The sequence below is a fragment of the Lepus europaeus genome, chromosome 8 (assembly GCF_033115175.1).
Source record: "Lepus europaeus isolate LE1 chromosome 8, mLepTim1.pri, whole genome shotgun sequence".
Classification (NCBI taxonomy): domain Eukaryota; kingdom Metazoa; phylum Chordata; class Mammalia; order Lagomorpha; family Leporidae; genus Lepus; species Lepus europaeus.
The window spans coordinates 121,305,460-121,324,978 of record NC_084834.1 but is presented as its reverse complement, the minus strand read 5'-3'; the positions used below and the strand labels follow the sequence as shown (position 1 = coordinate 121,324,978).

Genomic DNA, 19,519 nt, shown 5'->3' with positions numbered 1-19,519 from the left:
GCTAGAATTTGGGGTTGTTTTAGGATTGGGAAGACCTTTCTCGATAACATGAAGACCCGAAGAGCCATCAAAAGAGGCACATTTTACACATTGCAAAACCCCGTATAAAGAACAAAAGTATAAACAACAAGAGTAGGGAGATTCATCGGTGCCGGTGATTGTTCTGAGACATGGGGTCCACGGGCAGGACATGGAAACACATATCTCGGTCTGTTTTACAAATACAATCAGGTGTGTGTGTGTGAATTATCTGTGCAATGAACAATTACAACTCAAGCCAGGGGTACTTGTTCTCAAAATAGCTGTGATAGTACCATACCATTTTTTTTTTACTATGAATATCTTTATTGCTTACAAAGTAGATGAACAGTTTATGAAGATATCCTTCATGAGACGAAGAGGGGGACCAGTAAAAATGCAAAACAGTCATACTATGTCTAACTCCCCCTCCTCCCTTTGAAAAACCAAAGAAATGGCAGGTACAGGAGAGAATCCTTTAAGGTTTCAATGTTTTTTTAATAAAATGACCTCAATTGCTGAAATATGATGACCACTGTTATGCTACATAATACTGATACGAAGGGTGAATAGTACAAAGTTCATTATATATATTATACGGTTTTAATATATTACATTTGTTTCTACATAAACAGACTATAAATATGTGTGCCATAGCATGTCTTATAGCCATTGTTCCCAGCATCTCACACTATGGTACCAACCAATGGAAAAATAGTTTCTTCTTTTTTTTTTTTTTTTAAAGAAAAGAACAGGACAAGGACAAAAATCAGAAGAAACAGCTTCATATGTTAGAAGTCTAAATAATACAATAGATGTTGTTATAACTTTGGCTATAAAGTAATTTCGAAAAAAACAAAAAGCTAACAGTCGAGAGTGAACAAATCGAGTTGGGCTTACTGGAGTGTGGAGGGCCCCCAAAGAACCGATGTGGGGGCGAGGGTGTGGGGCTGGGAGGGGGGAGAAGAGGCCGGAAGGCTGACACTTGCTGCGATCAGTCCCAGACACGGGCCACCAGGTCAGCCACGTGTGCACTCAGCCAGAGGTTCTAGAAGCCGCCTGCAGGGTCAGACTCCTGCCCGGGACAGGGCACCTCGGGCCGAATGTCTTTCCTTCTCGGCGCTCTGCAGAGCGGATCGGCCTGGGAGACAAGGAGCCAGACCTGCGTCATTTCCTTCCCGGGACTCGGCCAGGAGCCACGTCAGGGTGCGGAAGGAACTCTCATCAGGGGTCGGAAGCGCACCAGGAATTCTGCTTTGGCCCAACTGCCCAGAGCACGCAAACTCCTCCAACCAGAAACCCCGGGCGGCCTTTCCTAAGAGACCACGGGGCCACCTTCGCCGGAGCCAACACGAGGTGCAGGCAGGCTCCAGCCAGCAGGCTCGGCCCCGCAGCCCGCACAGCGCCGTGCACTTGGCCTGGGCCCTGTCCGTGGTGGCCAGCCTCACTACCCCCAGCACGGGCAGCACCGCCCAGTTCTCTAGCTCTGCTGGCTCCCCAGGGCTGGCACTTCTTACAGCTGGGGGCGTGAGAAAAAGTCTGGAAACCGCTGGAAGGGAACATCAACACAAGACGACACACACACACACACACACATTCTTGGGTCAGGAGCATCTTGGGAAGCGCCTGGAAGACTCCTCCCTGCGGTCCGAGGTCCTTTCTGGTTTCTATGGAAACAAAAGTCACATGTGGCTACTTCCCGGCGGCGGTGGCTGTCTGAGCTTCGCCTCTCCCGGGACTTCCAGGAGTGGGGTACGCGGGAACCCCCTTTAAACAGCAGAGGAGCTCAACAAGGCGCCAGAGTCAGGCTGGAGACCCAGGGCCGGGCCGCCCCCCGGCCCTCCAGCCTCCACCCGCTTTAAAAGTTCGGCCTCCTCACTGGAGGACACGGCGGTGTCTGTGTCGTCCGAGTGGTACCCGGACTGGTAGCCGCTCGTCTGGTTGGAGCTTTCAGATGCCACAGACTCCCTGCTCTTGCTGGACATCATTCCACTGTGGAAGAAACGGAGAGCAAGTGAGTGGGTAGAGAGAAGGCAGGGTGTTTGCTTGTCGCCCTAAGCCCGTTCCCAGCTCCACGTGGGCTGTCATCTCCCTGGGGACACACCCACCCCCCACCCCTACCCCCACCCCCGGTCTCTCCCAGTCGTCGTTAATCCGCACATCCGGTTGACTGGGACAATATCTGTTTTCAGGTCCTGGCGTGAATCAGTGGCTGCAGCTTGGTCTCCCTGTCCAGGTGCAAGTCGCTGAAGCCCCCCTTGAAAGCAAAGGCAGTTCTGGGCTCTGCAAAGTCGCCAGCCAAGGGAGTGGTTTTCTGGCCCTGCAGAATGCCAAGTGGATACACACGGACAGGAGCCAAGAGGCCACTTTCATGGTCTTAAAGGAAATTGGGGGTCGGCGCTGTGGCTCAGTGGGTTAAAGCTCCCGTCTGCAGCACCGGCATCCCATACGGGCGCCGGTTCTAGTCCCAGCTGCTCCACTTCCGATCCAGCTCTCTGCTGTGGCCTGGGAAAGCAGTAGAAGATGGCCCAGGTGCTTGGGCCTCTGCACCCATGTGGGAGAACTGGAAGAAGCTCCTGGCTCCTGGCTTTGGATTGGCATAGCTCGGGCCATTACAACCATTTGGGGAGTGAACCAGTCGATGGAAGACTTCTGTCTCTCTCTCTCTCTCTCTCTCTCTCTCTCTGCCTCTCTGTAACTCTGCCTTTCAAATAAATAAACAAATCTTAAAAAAAAAAAAAAAAACCTAAAGGACACTGGAATGTTCTCCAAGTTGACTGGTGCTCTCCACACTCACACTCTCTCCATGAGGGCACGACCATGCACAGGTATGGGGGTGATAAGGGTCGTGAGCAACTGGAAACTGTACCCCCTTGAGACGTGTGTGCACACAAGTCAGAGGTGTCACAAACCGCTTTCTGCTCATCAACTCCACATTCCTTGGAGGGACGGAGCCCCAGCAGGAGCACGGGCTCAGTGGCCTGGCACCCCGACAGACTGGACCCGTGTCAGAATCGGGCAGTGTGCACTGTGCAGACCGAAGCCTTCATGACGGACGTTTTCTCAAGCCTCTCTAAGGAGCCTTCCCCTTCATCAGTGTTGTACCCAAATCACTTATGTTAAAAAGTTCAAAAAGGGGCCGGTGTTGTGGCACAGTAGGCTGTTTCGGCCTGTGGCACTGGCATCCCATACGGGCGCTGGTTCGAGTCCTGGCTGCTCCTTTTCTGATCCATCTCCCTGCTAATGGCCTGGGATAGCAGTTGAAGATGGCCCAAGTCCTTGGGCCCCTGCATCTGCGTCGGAGACCTGGAGGAAGCTCCTGGCTCCTGGCTCCAGATCGGCCCAATTTCGGCAGTTGCGGTCATCTGGGGAGTGAACCAGTGGATAAAAGACCTTTCTCTCTGTCTCTCCCTCTCTCTACCTCTCAAATAAATAAATAAAATCTTTAAAACAAAAGTTCAAAAAGAAGTTTGCCAACTCTGTTAATAAATAGTTTAAAAGTCACTCCAAAGACCAGACGTGGGATTTTTCCTTCACTCCAATCCTAATGCAACTAGTTTAAGGGTCTCGATCAAGGGCACGGGGTGTGTGTGTGTGTGTGAATTATCTGTGCAATGAACAATTGCCTGGCCATAATAGGTGCTCAATAAATGGTTTTTGAATGAATCCACGCATGAAATTTACGATGGGCCTTCATAATTTCTCACCTTGAGCCTTAAAGAGAATAATTAATCCAAACAATGGCAGGTTTTAACGAGCTTTGGGGAGGGAATATGGGAGTTTTTAGTGTAAGGTTTATTCAAAAACCCTTGTGTGTTCCCATTTCACCACAGTTAGAGTCCAAGTAGATCAAAATGTTTTCAATTCTTACCTAAAGTGGACCTTCTAGCAAATAAATACCCTTATCCTATTCTTTTTTTTTTTTTTTTTGACAGGCAGAGTTAGACAGTAAGAGAGAGAAGCAGAAAGAAAGGTCCTCCTTTTTCTGTTGGTTCACTCCCCAAGTGGCTGCCACGGCTGGCACATTGTGGCCAGTGCGCTGCGCCGATCCAAAGCCAGGAGCCAGGTGCCTCCCCTCCCCCGCCGCCGGCCTCCCATGCGAGTGCAGGGCCCAAGGACCTGGGCCATCCTCCACTGCCTTCCCAGGCCACAGCAGAGAGCTGGACTGGAAGAGGAGCAACCGGGACAGAATCCGGTGCCCCAACCGGGACCAGAACCTGGGGTGCCAGAGCCGCAGGCAGAGGATTAGCCTAGTGAGCCGCAGCTCCGGCCCTATTATTCTTATGAATATAGATTTCCATGTATTTGTTGTGTTAAAAGCAACTCTAGGCATTCAAAGCAACTACAAGTTTCTGTTGAGTCATATGGAAGATTATATTCAAAACCAAATGTAACACTTTGTCTACAACTAGGCTAATCCTCCGCCTTGCGGCGCCGGCACACCGGGTTCTAGTCCCGGTCGGGGCACCGATCCTGTCCCGGTTACCCCTCTTCCAGGCCAGCTCTCTGCTCTGGCCCGGGAGTGCAGTGGAGGATGGCCCAAGCCCTTGGGCCCTGCACCCCATGGGAGACCAGGATAAACACCTGGCTCCTGCCATTGGATCAGCGCGGTGCGCCGGCCGCAGCGCGCTACCGCGGCGGCCATTGGAGGGTGAACCAACAGCAAAAGGAAGACCTTGCTCTCTGTCTCTCTCTCTCACTGTCCACGCTGCCTGTCAAAAAAAAAAAAAAAAAAAAAGAATTCAGCAGTATTGAAGCATCTCAAATAAATAGATGTGGGTTATTCACATAGCATCCGTCCTAAGAGTCACTCATTTATGTCCATGATGATTTTAATCTATCGGGAGCTTTAGGGATCACAACCTGTGAGATTTTTGTTAGTTTGCAAGTATCACACAAACTAAGAGGCATGGTAAATACACTCGGAAATCTAGCACTCTCAAATTCTCATCCAAATTAGCCAAATCCTCTTGTTTACCTCAGATTGTTCTGACTTGTCAATTTCATTGTTCCAGTCTTTGTTGGGTTGCTAATTAAGGACGTTAGCTTCTCCCACCAACAAAGACACTAACTAACAGGCAAAACCCCCCTTAACAGTTTGCAAAATTTCCTGCTGAAATTGGTTTCCTTTGGCTGAGTCTTACCTAAAAGCTGGAACTAATTTGGTTCTGTCTTCCAAAGTTTTCAGCTCTTCTGATGCAAGCACCATGCCACTGTCCGACTGGTTGTCCTACATAAGAGACAAGGAGACGGCTTGGCTGACTGAGTGCAGGCAGGGCCCCGCCACTGAGCTCACCCAATTCTCAACTCTATCAGAGCACACGCTCCAGTGTCCTACAGAGGAAGGTGAAGCTGTCGTGGCTGGAAATGGCGCAAGCTAGCAGAGGGCGCAGGTGCTCCCCACAGGTAGGCCCAGGGTGGGGAAGAGAGGAGGCACGAGGCAGCTGGCATGTCCATTCCCAGCCCTCTCTCCCAGAGACACTCTGCACTTTAGTGAAACTGGGCACGAAGTTAGTCCCTCTTGAACCTTGGACCGGGGCCTTTCTTTCATGGAAAAACCGAAGTTCCATCCCCATAATGACCCCGTGGCACATACCACCAAGCACAGCCCTGCGATGAGGCTCCAAGACTCTAAAGCTTAGGCTAATATTTGTGTAGCTAGTGTTTCAGCCTTCGTATTATTTCTAAGACTATTTTTAAAAGATGTACTTACATCTGGGACTACTTTTACTTCTGGTTCCTCCAGTGGAATATCTTCAAATGTTTTTACACTCACAGGCCGGCTTTTTCGCTTAGTGTTCTGCAGATACTGACTGCAAGAGGACAAATATTTATATTTTAGCGGTGGTATATTTGGCTGTAGATACCACAAGTGATACCTAAATTCATTATCTTTCAACCACAAGTTGAGCAGCAACCTTCCAAACATCCTTTGGAGAAAGAAAACAAAACAAAACAAACAAAATCTTTGCTAGCACACGTTGAAGGTTTCATTTCCTGTAAAAGTCCATTTAAAAGTATAATGTAACCAGGGAGCCTGGTTCCTTTGAATCATACTTCTGAGGTCCAGCGCTGGCCTAAGGACAACCCCAGCAGACTGCTGGCCTCCTGCATGCACGTGGCAACCCTGAGGGACTCTGGGTATCCCACTCACATCTTTGGGCCCAGAGCCTGGGCCAGTTTTTCCAGACACCACTCACAGAGCAACCTGGACAAGAGGAAGCACCTGTGGGCGTCCCTAAAGCACACTGAACGCAGCGAGGAGCTGCAGACACCTTCCTCCTTCTAGAAGTTTCCATAGAGGGCAGAGGCGGGCTGAGGCTCAAGAGCCCCCGTTTCGCCTGTCTCAGGAAAGGCCGTATCCTGCGCATGTCAGAGTCTCCCTCTGCCCACCCAGACTTGAGACCCCGTGAGTGCTTCTGAGCTTCGGCTGCACTGGCCGTTAGCTGCCCTGCTGCCCAGTGCGCACAGCTGTCGGGAAGATGAATGAAGTGGCAAGTGTTGGGCGTGGCATTCTCAGGAAGGCAGCTCTCTCCCAGCCAAAGCTGGTTTCTCTCCTACGAATTCCAAAAGAAGCCAGTTTCCATCAAGAGCTTCCACCAGAGAACAAGTCAGGTCAGGTGCCAATCACCTCTTCCTGGGGAGTGCTCCTCTCCTCCCACGTGGCTGTGGGTCGGGGCCACGCAATCCTACCAAAACCACACCCAGCCCAAGTCGGGGGACGGGAAGTCCCTGTCGCAGGAAGCGCCCAGAGAGACAGTAAACAGACTCCTCTCCCAACCTACTTCCTCCCATAGGCCACCTGCTGGAACACGCCGATACACCTCAGAGCAAAGGAGGAGGGAGACTGAGTCTCCCTCCTCCCCCAAGGAGGCTGGCTCCTCTCCCTACAAGGAAAGAGCACATGGGGTTTGCCAGTGACCCGCACACACAAGACTCCACACGACAAACAGGACTCGACCTGCAGCGAGAAGCAAGGTCCCTAACAGTGGAGCTGTCAACAACGACATGCCCACGCCCGACACGTCCATGTCAATCACCCCCTCACTCCCTCAACAGGAAGCCCTCACTGAGGGCCGCCCCCACGTCGGGGAATGCTAAGTGCCCTTCCGATATGGCATCCTTACAATGCTACTGCTCTAGGAGTGGGCATTGCTAGCCCAGCTCTTCAGGTGGGGAAACTGAGGCACGGGCAGGTCAAGGAACTTGTGAGAGATCCCACGGCTAGAGTGTTATTATTTTGAAGGTGATGAGAAAGCCCTGGAAGATTTTAAGCATGGTCTGACATGAGCAGAGGCGCCCTTAGAAAGCTGACTTTGGACTGTGGGCACAACCAGAGGTAGTGGGACCCACCGGAAGGGCAACGCCCTGAACCAGAAGGCAGCCAGGTGCAAGGCAGGGAAGACCCACAGGAGCTGCAAACAGGCAGAGTCCAGAGAAGCCTGGGAGGGAGGCTCCCCTAGGGTGGTCAGCTTGAGGGACAGGGCAGCTGCCGGAGGAAGCTCCTTGGATTCTGAGCCCACTGACTTAAAGTGGGGCCCGGTCTTTCGGAGCCACCAGAGCACTTCCGCAGACACATGGCAGCGGCTCCTCACGGAACCACCAAACAGGTCTCCCCACGATTTCCCACTTGGAAATAAGGAAGCCAAGGCCCAAGGGGAAAAACAGCCAACGGGGGCTGGGACCGTGACTCAAAGCCCGGGCAGGGGAGTATTTTGTTCTTTCCTCCGCATCGACTCCCTTGGAAGAGGATCAGGAGCGAGCAAGTGACAGGTGTGGTTGTTCACGTCTGTGTGGAACACGCACAGCCGTGGGTGCACTGACCTTGTGCTGGGAGAAAGAGGGGGCGCGGAACAGACAGAGGTGGAGACAGCCGTCCCCCGCCCCAGCCCGAGCGTGCACCTGGCAGGCTGCCCCACGCATCCTCTACCAGGGTCACTTTCTCAGCACTGGCAAATTCACCCCCAGGAGGACACGGCGAGAACCTAGACTGTTCTCTGGGGAGAACCGCGATGCGGTCTTTGACCAGGGGCTTGGCGTGGGAGGAAATGACGGAGCCACCGCACACACAGTCCTCAAAGCAAGATGGGTCCCGAGGATATGTGCTTTCTCGCGGGAAGCGTGCAGCCTGGGGGCCAGAGCTGACCCGCGGGGGGGGGGGGGGAATCAGAGACAGAGCTAAGTCTAGCCAGGAGCGGGCCTTCCCCCACCCCGCACGCTCTCCAGCCTCCTCGCTCAATGCGTGCTGCGCAAATATTTTGACAACTGTTTAAAGGGGCAAGAGACCCCGAGGCTAGCTCCCACAGCGATGCCTCCGTCCGGCTCTATTTATAACACGATGGCGTTGAAAATCATAAGGCGGAAGCAAGTGCTTTTCTCCCTGGCTGGAAATGCGCGAGAGGACAGAATAAGTCTCCGGAGAGGGGCCGCCACCTCCACTCTGTCTCCCCAGAGAGGCAAAACCGCAAGACGAGCATCAAAAACCAAGTGCGCCAACGCCTCTGTTTCGCTCTTCTTTGTAACCCAGATGATTACAAGCCTGCTGTGAGTTTTATTTTTACAAAAATGGGGAAAGGTGGAGGGGGTTGGGAAGACCTGCAGATAAAAGATTCCAATTTCCACTTTATTTTTCAAATTATGGCTGGATAAAAGAGAAACCAGGCTGGAGAGACCAGATCAAAAACCACAGACAGAAAACAGCAGGCAGGTGCATGTCGGGAGTGTGGCGTCACTTTGGCCTGTGCACCCCGGGGGTAAAATGCTCACACTCCTATCTCAGGGGCAGCCCTGTTTGTGGCCCTTGCATGACGCGCACACCCATGGCTTTATCTCCTGCTTGGTCCGTGTGCAGCACTCCCACGCCAGCCAATGGGCTGCCGGCTTGCGTGCTCTCGAGCCGGTCACGCAAACACAGGAGGGTGGTTCAGGAGGCTGTGACTCTGAGAGAGGAGGAGACAGTCCCACGCTGAACTTGAACTAGGAATTCGCAAGTGTGGGAGTGGAAACTGGGTCTTGTTTAGTGACTCTGTCTCTCTGACAGCCCCTCCTTGGTCAGGGGCCCAGGACTGGATCCATGTCAGGGGTGTGATCTGAGTAGGAGGGAGCTGAGCGGGAGGTTGGGCGCCCAGCCCCAGTCGCTTGGCTGCTGACTCCCATGCCCGATGTTTAACCACAGCACCATCCTGCCCTAGGTAATGGAGCTGGCCCCGTGCTGCGACCAAGCAAGGAGCAAGCTGCCTTCAGGAATGGACTTCGGTGCACGTGTTTCAGATAAGCCCAGACGCCCGTTATGCAAATACAATGCTGATAACCCGTCTCGGGAGGAGCCTGCAAGACACAGCATCCACTCTGATCCTGGCCACGGCTGCGTGACGGTCTACCCCGCGGGCAGAGCGCCTTGCGTGTATCTCACACATGCACAGGACTCCCCCTGCCTGGATCTTTCCTAAGCCGGTTAATTCCCATGGATAAAGGTGGACATGGGGGTAATTTAAATGCAGATGTCTCTCTGACACTGGTCTCTTTTTCTGCAGGGTAGCAAGCTGGGGCATTCTAGCTATTCACAGCTGCAGGGCGGCAGTGGCAGCAACGTGGGCTCCAGGTGGGAGGAAGCACACCCATCCAGTGCCTCTCCAAGGAGCACCCACCACGCACACACACAGGTGTCTCAGCGCCAAGGTTCCGGGGAGGTGGAGTGCAGCCCCCATCTTCCTCCCTCTCCCTCCCCCGAGTGGCTGTGAAGCTCCACTCTCCCCACCCCCAGGGGAAGCTGGCCACACCCCCACACACACCCCCACACACACACACCCACACACACATGCGTACCTGATTCCTGCTGTGTTGTCATAATGGAATTTGGGGTCGCACACTTCCTCTTCCTCCATACAGGAAACAGGTGAGGTAGGCAGGGAGAGCCCGGAATCCTCTTCCATGCTCAAAGTCTCTGACATCGGAAGAACAATGTAGTCTTTGCCACCCTGAAACCGTCAGCACAGAGATCTATCGTTACGGCTCTGGTCCCGCAAGAGCCTCCCATGAGCAACAGGGGCACGGCGGCTTCGGGGTGATGGAGTGTGTTGGCTTTCATACCTGCACAGCATTCCAAATGGTTTCACCAAAGCAGGGCGCTTGAAAGCAAGGATGGGCGTGAGAAGGAATAGGAAAGGAGGTCATTACCGACCAGGAGGCTGGGGGCCCATAGCCCCGGAGAACTGCTCTGGTCACAGGTGGGACAAGGACAAAGGCAGAGACACAGAGCTGAGACCCATGTCGTCACAAAGCCCGGCCACCAGGCCAGCCCCTGCCAAGCACATTCAGTTGGAACTTCTGCATGTGGAGCACTGGGCAAAGGGATGGCAGGTGAGTGAGTGGGAAAATGGGTTTTCCAAGAAGACGGTGCACGACGCAACATTATTTCTCGAGAGAACGCAGCCAAGGGCAGTGTGCCTCCAAGTGTTTGGAAGGTGATGGATAAAAACAGACCTCGCCTATTTCCCAGCGCCCCTCAGAAGCACAGAAGGAGGAATCTGGTTTTCACTGTAGGATGAGGCATAGACTAACGATGAAATTATTTTCTAATGGTAAAAGCTACGACTCTAAAATCCACTAGTAGAAGCCATGGGACTGGGATTTTACCCCCCCCCCCCCAAAAAAAAAAAAAGAAAGAAAAGAAAAAAATACCTATTTTGCAAAGTTTGGGTGTATTTTTGCCTATGGAATTTATCAAACATTTCTAGAAAATTCCTTTCATTGTTCATGTTCTGTAGATCAACTAGGTCCTTTTTTTTTTTTTTCCTTAACTTTAGGAGAGCATTTGTAGGTGTCTTCAAAAGGTTCATGGAGAATGCACGTGATAAAAAACTGTGCACATGGATTTCAAAAATTTTCTGTAGGAAGATAAACTTATCTTTGAATTCCATTTATCCATGAGCTTTTTGAAGTTCCCCCTGTAAGTACGTGGGAGTAGGAGCCGTCCACTCCCAGGCCATGACTGCAAAGCTCCTCTGTCTGAAAGGGGAATTAGGGCTTTTAGAAAAGCATCGTTGTTCTGATCTGAAGGAATACGGCCCCTTAGCCCGTGGCTCCCAGGATGCTACGGTGACGCTGAGCAGGGCCAGGCAGCACCAGTGTCCTTGACACCCATGTAGCAGCTTCGCAGAGGGAGGACCACCAACCTGCTGAGCGCTCGCTTGTAACAGATTCCCCAGATGCTCCACCAGCTCGGAAAACGTGGGTCTCTCGTTGGGCTCCCCGTGCCAGCAGTCAAGCATGGTCTGGTACCTACGGAAGCAAGACACCGGATTTCACAGGCTGCCTCCTCCCTCCAGGCTCTGAAGCTGCGAACCGAAAGGCAACAGGTGAACACCCGGGAAGAGCCGACCAGGAGCCAGCGTGCGTACCAAAGGCCGAGAAGAAACCGTGCTTGGCGCACCCCCTTGCCCTCAGCAGCCAGGTACAGATAGAAAAGGAAACCCCACAAATTGGCATCTCCTAGAAAACCAACGGGCAGGGAGCGATCTCCAAGCACCACGGTTGCAAGCGCTCTGCCTGCCTGGCATCAGTAAGGGGAAGGCAGGACCCACACGGGGCCCTGGAGGGTCCTGGCAGAGGGAGCTGCATCGGGAAGGAAGGCTGGGTGAGCGACGGAGGAGACGGGACAGTCCTGGGATCTTACATTTCGGGCGTGGTGTAATCAGGGGCTCTCATTCTCGTGCCTTCTTTCAACCGCCTACAAAATTCTTCATCGATTTTCACTCCGGGATACGGAGAAGCACCTAAAAATCCACACAGGCGGGGCTGTAATCTGAGTGTTTGATGTGTCCTGAGCCTGATGCTGGCACATCCTTATTGTCTATATGACTTTTTTTTTTTTCCTTTTAGATTTCCAATCCAAAGTCTCCAAGTTTCACATGGCAGAGGTGAAATCGAGGAGAGGATAAGACACGTGGCGGGGCCGTTAAGGTTCATCAGCCTCCTTGGAGTCTGAGCCAGGGGGGGACACGGAGCGTCACTCACCCAAGGAAAATATCTCCCAGAGCAACACGCCGAAAGACCACACGTCGCTCTGGATCGTGTACACTCTGTCGAAAATCGTTTCCGGGGCCATCCATTTCAGAGGCAGGCGAGCCTGAAAGGGTGGAGGACCAGAACGGGACCCAAGTTAGCCAGCATCAGAGGGGAAAGCAACCTTTGTTCCTGCACGTGGGCGCTGAGGAGCTGGGCCTCTGTGCCCTGAGCCATCACAGGTCCATCTCTGCAACTTACATCTCCTTTTCTGACATAATCGGGGTCCTTATAAATATCCCGGGCCAGGCCAAAGTCACAGATCTTCACCACGTTCTTCTCCGACAAGAGGATGTTCCGCGCCGCCAGGTCTCTGTGGATGCACTGCAAGGAGAATCGTGCGTGTGTTAGCTCCCCGCACAGCTCAGCTCCTCCCCATGGCTCGTGACCTCACACTTCGGGGGGGAAAAAAAAAATCCCACTGGGCGAGAATCTTTTATCAACACTTCAGGGGGAAAAAAAAAAAAAAGTCAAGTGCACTTGGTTGAAGCACATTTGTTTATTCCGTAAACAGCCCCAGGCTCTGAGTTAAGTAACTGAGTTAGGGTGTGATGCTGGAGTCAGAGACTCCTCTGGGTCACAGTTTAAAACCTGCGTCTGGTCACAGCCACACGTCCCTTTGCCTGGTGCCATATATGGTGAACGGGAGGCTGCAGGATGGGATTTCTTGTGAATGGAGGCACAGAATCAGAAGCCAGGGTGCTCACAGGTGGGGTGCTGTCTCTGGACCTCCCCAGCCCCTGTGGACCTGAGGCTGGCCTGGCTCTGATAGAACAGTCACCAGGCGTGCTGTTCCTGTTTGCTTGCAGAGTGTGGTTTTGTCGTAGAGGTCTACGACGGCACGGACAGCCCGGGAAGTCAGGCAGGTGTGCTGTGCACCAACCAGTGCAACAGATCCACATCCTGAACCTTCCTCTACCTCCCTGCAGGGACCCCGCAGCCTCCGGGCAGATCAGAGAGGCAGAGAGGAGGAGTCCTGTGTCCCTGGGAGCCCGGCACCTCGGACCCCTGCACCAGCACTGGAATCTGCCCGGCTTCCTCCTCTCACCCCAGTGTTTCTCTTTGCAGGGGAAATGGGGGGTACCCCCCGCCCCGCCGTGTTTACAACCTTCGGAATATTTGTAACTTGTCACGTCCCCACCTCTGCCTTTGTTTGGCCTACTTTCTAATTTTAGCTCTCATAATCGCTCTCATCTGAAGCCGGTCCTTCCTGGTTTCTAATTATACGACTAACAAATACTTTCTGATGGATGGTTATAAATGGAGAATACATTTAAAATAGACTTTCGCCCACCAAGATATCTGCAAGGCCCCCGGGTCTCCCGTCTCCTAGCCATTGCTGGAATGTCACATTTGGAGGGAAATCTTTCTCGGCCACCTTGTTCAAAATCGAGGTGCATGAATACAGATCCCTCCAACACACACACACACCCCCACACACACACACCCTATGTCCCTCCTGCTTTGACCCCCACTCTCCAGTCCCTGCTCCAATCTGACGAATGCATTTTGCTGGTGTCCACTGGCGAAGGCTTGTTTCCTTCACGGGAACATTAAAGTCCACCAGTCTGAGAGCTTTGCCTTCTCCCCAGCCCCCAAGTCTCCTTGTGCTCAGAGGTGGTTTATTCCATGAATGAAGTTCACAAAATCCTAAACACCTGCTGTGGTTTGATTTAAACATAGTTCATCCCCCACCTACACACTCCCCGCCCCAAACTCATGAAACCCCAACATCTTCTGCTAATGGCACTTAGAGACAGAAACTGGATCCAACTACAGCAGGGCCCTCAGGAGGTGATCATACTGGGTTAGGTCACTGGGGCACAGCCCTCGTGACTGTGTCCTGGTGGCTTTAAGTGACACGTGTTCCCTGGGATGCTCTGAGGTCGGCCAGGGGTGGGGGTGGGGGCTCCCAATCTTAGACTGTGAATCTCCAGAACCAGAAGCCAAAGCAAACATCTTTCCTCCACAGTCAGCTGCCTCGGGCATCCTCTTAGAGTAACCAAGAGCCGGCTCCTACCCCACTCTCAGATCAGCCTCAGGGCGCAGACACAGGGCCCCTCCCCATAGAGGTCTTCCAAGAGCCCAGAGTGGTAATGGAATGACCAGCCCCTGGCACTGAGACCTCCCTACCCTCCCTCCCACACCCTCACTCACCTTGCGCGATGCCAGGAACTCCATGCCCCGGGCCACTTGGAAGCTGTAGCAGAGGAGGTGCTCCAAGGTCAGGGAGTCCTTGTCCACACCTTCGGAAGCTGTGGGAAGAGGCAGGAGGCGGGGATCAGTGCCCCGACGGTCACTCAACTTGTCCTCTGGCGATGATCTTTTTCAAACTGGGAGGCTAACTTTCCAGAAACAGAGCAGACAGAAGATGCCCCTGTCTTCTTGAAATCTTCCTAGTCCTGCTGTGATTAGCCTGCATCGTACCCCTTGGGGAAAACACTGAGTTTCCCCCCATTTTAGCTGAATTGAACCAGTAAATCCAAGAGGTATAATGGAAGGAAAACTAACAGGGTTAACAGGGAAGACTTTTTCACATTTGTTGCTTGAAATTGTCCTTGTTGTGTGTGTTTGTTTTTTTCATGGACCCAGTGGGATAAACAATGGCTTCATATTGAGGAGTCCAAAAATAAAAGAACAATATTCGGGTCATCGACTCCCTGCTCTCCAGCCTTTGTCCTGGGACAGAGGGCAAAGGTCGAGCTGCAATCTACAACGGATAACTAAAAATACCAGAAACCTATTTACTTCTCTCCCTCTCAGACTTCAAAAGTGCTGTGCAGACATTAAACCTGGCCTGCTAGGGTGCCTTTTCCTCCAAGGATGTGGGTGAGAGACACCAGGGTTGGGCAGCAGGAGGGGGTTACGTGCACTGGTATTATTTACCGCAGTGCGACAGGCACAAACATACACCGAGACAGGGATGGGTGTTTCGGGATGAAATCCTAACTCTGGTGGATGAGATAAGATGTAGAGCGTCTTCCCTGCAGACGAACACCAGCGTCAACAAGAGCTCAGCCATCATAACCATCTCCTAGGGACGGAAGAGGCTGGAGCAGTTTTCTCAATGACTCGCTGGGTTACAGCACGACAACTTCCTGGAGGCCAATCCTGGGCCAACGCCCCTTCTGCCTCGATGCACCAGCTCAGCCAGCACCTAAGGTCTTCAGCTCCCTGACCACCATTCTGTGATGGGAAGAGTGGGTAGCGAGGGCTCCACTCAGTGCAGGTCCCGTTTTCAGAGCCTGGACACCCCACTGCACACTCGTCTAGGGTTTTCAGGCAAAGATGTCAGATCTAAGCTCCTTCTCCAGCCTCATGATGCAAAGAAACAGAAGCAGGTACCACGCACAATTGCATGATGAAATTCTTGCATGACTGGATTCTTCTAGACTCATGAGGAAGCCCGATGTCAGGAGGCACGGGCTGCCCGTGCTCCTTCTAAGGGGGTCCTGGCAGTGAGGACCACACCGGGGCTCACTGAGCGCTGACACGGTAACTGAACAGAGACCAGTGTGTTTAGCAAGACCCTCTGAGGCTGTTAGACTCAGTAAGCCACTGGGGCCGGGGTGACACAACAGATGGCTCCTAGGCTGCTGGGAGCAGGCTGGCAGCACCATGCTGGGGAGGAAAGCAGCATGGTGCCAACCAGCCCGGGCAACGGGACGCAACTCAACCACCAGAGAGGCCGGGCTCGCCCGCCGGAACCCAGCACTTCGCCTCTTCTGCTGAACCAATGTGTTTGTTTGTTAAAGCATTGGCTTGAGCTCTGCCAACTGCTTAGCACTCTTGGGCTACACAGGTGTCTCAGGCTAGCCCTGCTTGGCCTCCCAAGATAGCCCACTGCTTAGAGTCTCCACTCTCCCCTTTTGCACAGACTGAACGAAGGCAGGCTGGAATTCCAGCTCTCTTTCGAACTCGAGGCAGCACTGGACTCATTCCATGAAGCAGTTCCCCGCGACACCCTGTCTGTCACCTTGTCTGCACCCACAAGAGGATGTGTTAGCACGGAGCGGGCAACGGCGGCTACCTTCCTCTTCCTCCACGTCACTCAAGGATTTCTCCTCCACAAAGCCCGAGCTGGCAGAGCTCTGGCTGCTGGTGATGCTGTCCAGGCGGCATTTCAGGTCCACGGGGATTTCGCCCACATAGTCTTTCCCGTGACGGAACCGCGCCACTTTGGTCTACAGAGAAGCAAATGAGCAAACTCTTTGAACACAGAATGCGTCCTAAAACGTAGCTACGGAGACAGATGAACTATTACAAGGCAAACAAGAAAGACACCCATGTCAGGACCATGCAGCCTCTGGACAGAAGGTTCTGGCATGCTGTAGCCATGATAGGGTTTCTTCCATAAAACCAACTCCTTTGTGAGCATACAGGGATGAACACCCCCTTTCTGCTTACACTCAGACCCCCTCCAGATGTCAGGGTGCTCTTTACAGAGGGGACATAGGGCCGAGTATGGCTAAGGGAGAGAGAACAACGCGGGGCTGTCCTGCGCTCTGTCCTACCCACGTTCTCTCCCCTCTAGCACCTTCAGTGTAACAGGTCGGTAGATTCAAGGTGCAGAAATAAACCATGAAAAGCCCACATTCCCCCCAGAAGGCCGAAGAGGGCGTTATGACAGCCAAGAGGTACCGTGAGATTCCTGACTGCATTTTGCCTACAGAAAACGAAGCCGCCCCGTGTTGGATGCCCTCTCCGTTGCACAGCGTGGCCAGAGCTGAGTTGGGGGATGACCTACCTTGTAGGGGACAAATTCGCTTCTCTTGCTCCGTAAGTAAGCCGAGAGGTTCCCAAACTTGCAGAACTCCACTATCACCATGAGCGGCCCTGCACACAGCACGGCATGGCGAGAGAGGAAGATGTGTTTCACTCACATTGCTCGCCAAACATTCCACATTCAGGCTAAATGCATCAATGGACCCCCAAAATGCCTTCACAGACAGCTACGATCTTCCCCTGGGACTGGACCGGGGCCAGCAAGTGCTCCCAACCCCCTTGTCTTCTTTCCAAAAGGCAGTTCCTCAAGACAGTTCATCAAGAACTCAAAAGGAAACCCATCTTTTTTTTTTTTTTTTTTTTTTTTTTGCTTTCCATGAAATCAGCTGCGACACCCACTGGGGGAGGGAGTGGAGAGTGGCGCTCCTCTTAAGACCCTTACTGTCAAGTTTTGGGACAATTTTACTTCTCCCACACGAGCCTCCAGCATACACAGAGCAAACTATCATAGCAATGAGACATCTCTTATCGCAGCGAGAGTTTTTGAATAATTTAATCACGGCGCCCATTGAATCTCCATGAAGTAGGCCTGCCGTGTATCTAGGAACCTTCAGCTACATTTAGGGAACGAAGGCTTTTAGAGCTGAGTGCCCCCCTCCCCACCAGTGGGGAAGCGTGGGTCAAATGGGGCCGGGAGAGGCGTCCGCTGTCACTCACCTCCTGGCTTGGTGCAGGCCCCCAGCAGGTTCACCACGTTGAGATGGTGGCCGATGTGAATGAGGATCTTGAGTTCGGACATGAGGGCTCGGTGTTCGCTGTGCGTTGCTCCTTCTGCAAGAACAGGGCAAGAGGGAAATCACACAGGGGGGCATTACCCTGGGGACGCCGAGTCCTCTCTCTCCAGTGAGCAGCTGGGCAACCTGTGCCCCAACGGGGGCGCAGCCGCAACCTGACTCACAGCGCAGGTGTATTTCCTCCAAAGTCAAACCCTACTTTCCTTTAGGAGTCCCAGTCCTCCTTTGTGATCCCAGAATGCTTGGCGTTTAAAGGGATTCACCGCGAAGCCTTTTGCGAAGTGGAGAACACATCAGCAGTGGAGTCCCTGCCAGACTCCCTTCTTGCACCAAACTGGATTTTTACACTTCCGGTGGACTACGCTGGTTAGAGCCGAACCATTCCAGTGTTTCCTATGAAGCGCTAGCTACCCTCAATGAAATACCCGCGTGCACTTGGGGTCATCCTGACCTGCCGGGTAGCCTGTGCCAAGCAGATACCTTAACAAGGACCCACTGGGAAGGCTGGATGCCATCTGAGGCCATTGGGGCTAAGGCCCCGGACCTGGTCCTGCACGGAAGCCTACACTGCTCGCTGATTGACAGGCACAGTCCACATCTCTGGCCCCAGTGAGCCACTTCATAATTACAGTCCCCTTGGCCACAAAAGGGACAAAGCAAAAGGAGAGAGCCCTGAAATGCACAAGCCCTCTTGGCCAAGGGTCAGCCGCGTTATCTTCATCAGTGGATCTTGCACCACCACTGGAACAAAAGTTTCCTGTGCATCACCTCCCCAACTTACAGATGGCAAGACCAGCATCCCATGGCCACTAGATAAGCCACTTTCAATTTTTCAAGAAGATGTATTTATTTATTTAATTTAAAAGGCAGAGAGAAAGAGGAAGGGCAATGTTCCATCAGCTGGTTCACTCCCCAAATGGCCACAACAGCCAGGGCTGGGTCAAGCTAAAACCAGGAGCCAAGAACTCCATCCAGGTCTCCCATGTGGGTGACAGAGGCCCCAGTACTTGGGCCATCTTCCACTGTTTTCTCAGGTGCATTAGCAGGGAGCTGGATCAGAAGCAGAGTGGTCAGTATTCAAGCCAGCACTCTGATAGGCAATGCTGGGGGTAGCAAGTGGTAGCTTAACCCACTGTGCCACAACGCCAGCCACAATAACTTTCAATTTTTTTTAAAAAAAAATCACTCAAAATCCTCTCTTTCCTAGCACAACTATGCTTGTGTTGCAAATTATCTCTTATTCATAAAGGCCTCTGACATTTTCAAACTCTAGAGAACATGATGCTTTTGCATTTTATTTTGACTTACATCAAACTCCTTTCCTTGTTTCTAGATGGTTTATGATCATCTCATGCCTTAATATATTAATAAACAATTTTAATATAAAAGGTGCTTTTCTTTCCTCTGTAACCTTGTGCAAGCTGAGCCCCACACAAGGCTCCTAGGCAAGTGGTGAGACCTGTCCCCAGGCCACGCCCTCTGGTGCATCATTTTCCCCCTTACACAAAGGCTAGGCACAGACTGGATGAACACTTGCTAGCAGGCCCAGCTCGCCCCAAAGCCACCGAGACAAGCCTGTGCCGTGGTTAACAACTACAGGAGATACATCCTTATGCAATTTTGCTTTTACCTTTCAACATTTTGACGGCCACTGTCTTGCAAGTCGCTGTCTTGTCGATCCCAAAAGCATCGGCTTCCATCACTTGGCCAAAGGCACCACGGCCCAGAGGCTTCCCTGGAGTCAACGAACAGAACAACACCAGAGTGGACGTGGCTCAGTTCACCACCAAAGTGACCTCAGAGCTCTGTGTCAGCTAGATAAGGTGCCCACTCTCATACACCCAAGCGTATCACAGTACGGGCACCTCCTTGGCCTGACTTGGTCATCTAACAACCCACTTGCACTCTCTAAAGGTCTA

At 52.6% G+C, this 19,519-nt stretch overlaps 1 protein-coding gene across 1 annotated transcript in view; it reads right to left on the bottom strand.

The window, feature by feature from the left end:
- Nucleotides 1–411: 411 nt before the first annotated feature.
- The window catches only part of KDR (kinase insert domain receptor), a 44,372-nt gene continuing 25,264 nt past the window's right edge, over nt 412–19,519 (bottom strand). The window contains exons 18-30 of the mRNA XM_062199295.1: nt 19,231–19,335; nt 17,524–17,637; nt 16,829–16,917; nt 16,112–16,265; nt 14,239–14,336; nt 12,283–12,405; nt 12,034–12,145; nt 11,693–11,792; nt 11,193–11,298; nt 9,844–9,995; nt 5,732–5,831; nt 5,163–5,248; nt 412–2,010 (exon numbers count right to left, since the gene is read on the bottom strand). Of these exons, the coding sequence (XP_062055279.1) occupies nt 1,788–2,010; nt 5,163–5,248; nt 5,732–5,831; nt 9,844–9,995; nt 11,193–11,298; nt 11,693–11,792; nt 12,034–12,145; nt 12,283–12,405; nt 14,239–14,336; nt 16,112–16,265; nt 16,829–16,917; nt 17,524–17,637; nt 19,231–19,335 (1,562 nt within the window). The 3' untranslated portion in view covers nt 412–1,787. The remainder of the gene's footprint in view (nt 2,011–5,162; nt 5,249–5,731; nt 5,832–9,843; nt 9,996–11,192; nt 11,299–11,692; nt 11,793–12,033; nt 12,146–12,282; nt 12,406–14,238; nt 14,337–16,111; nt 16,266–16,828; nt 16,918–17,523; nt 17,638–19,230; nt 19,336–19,519) is intronic.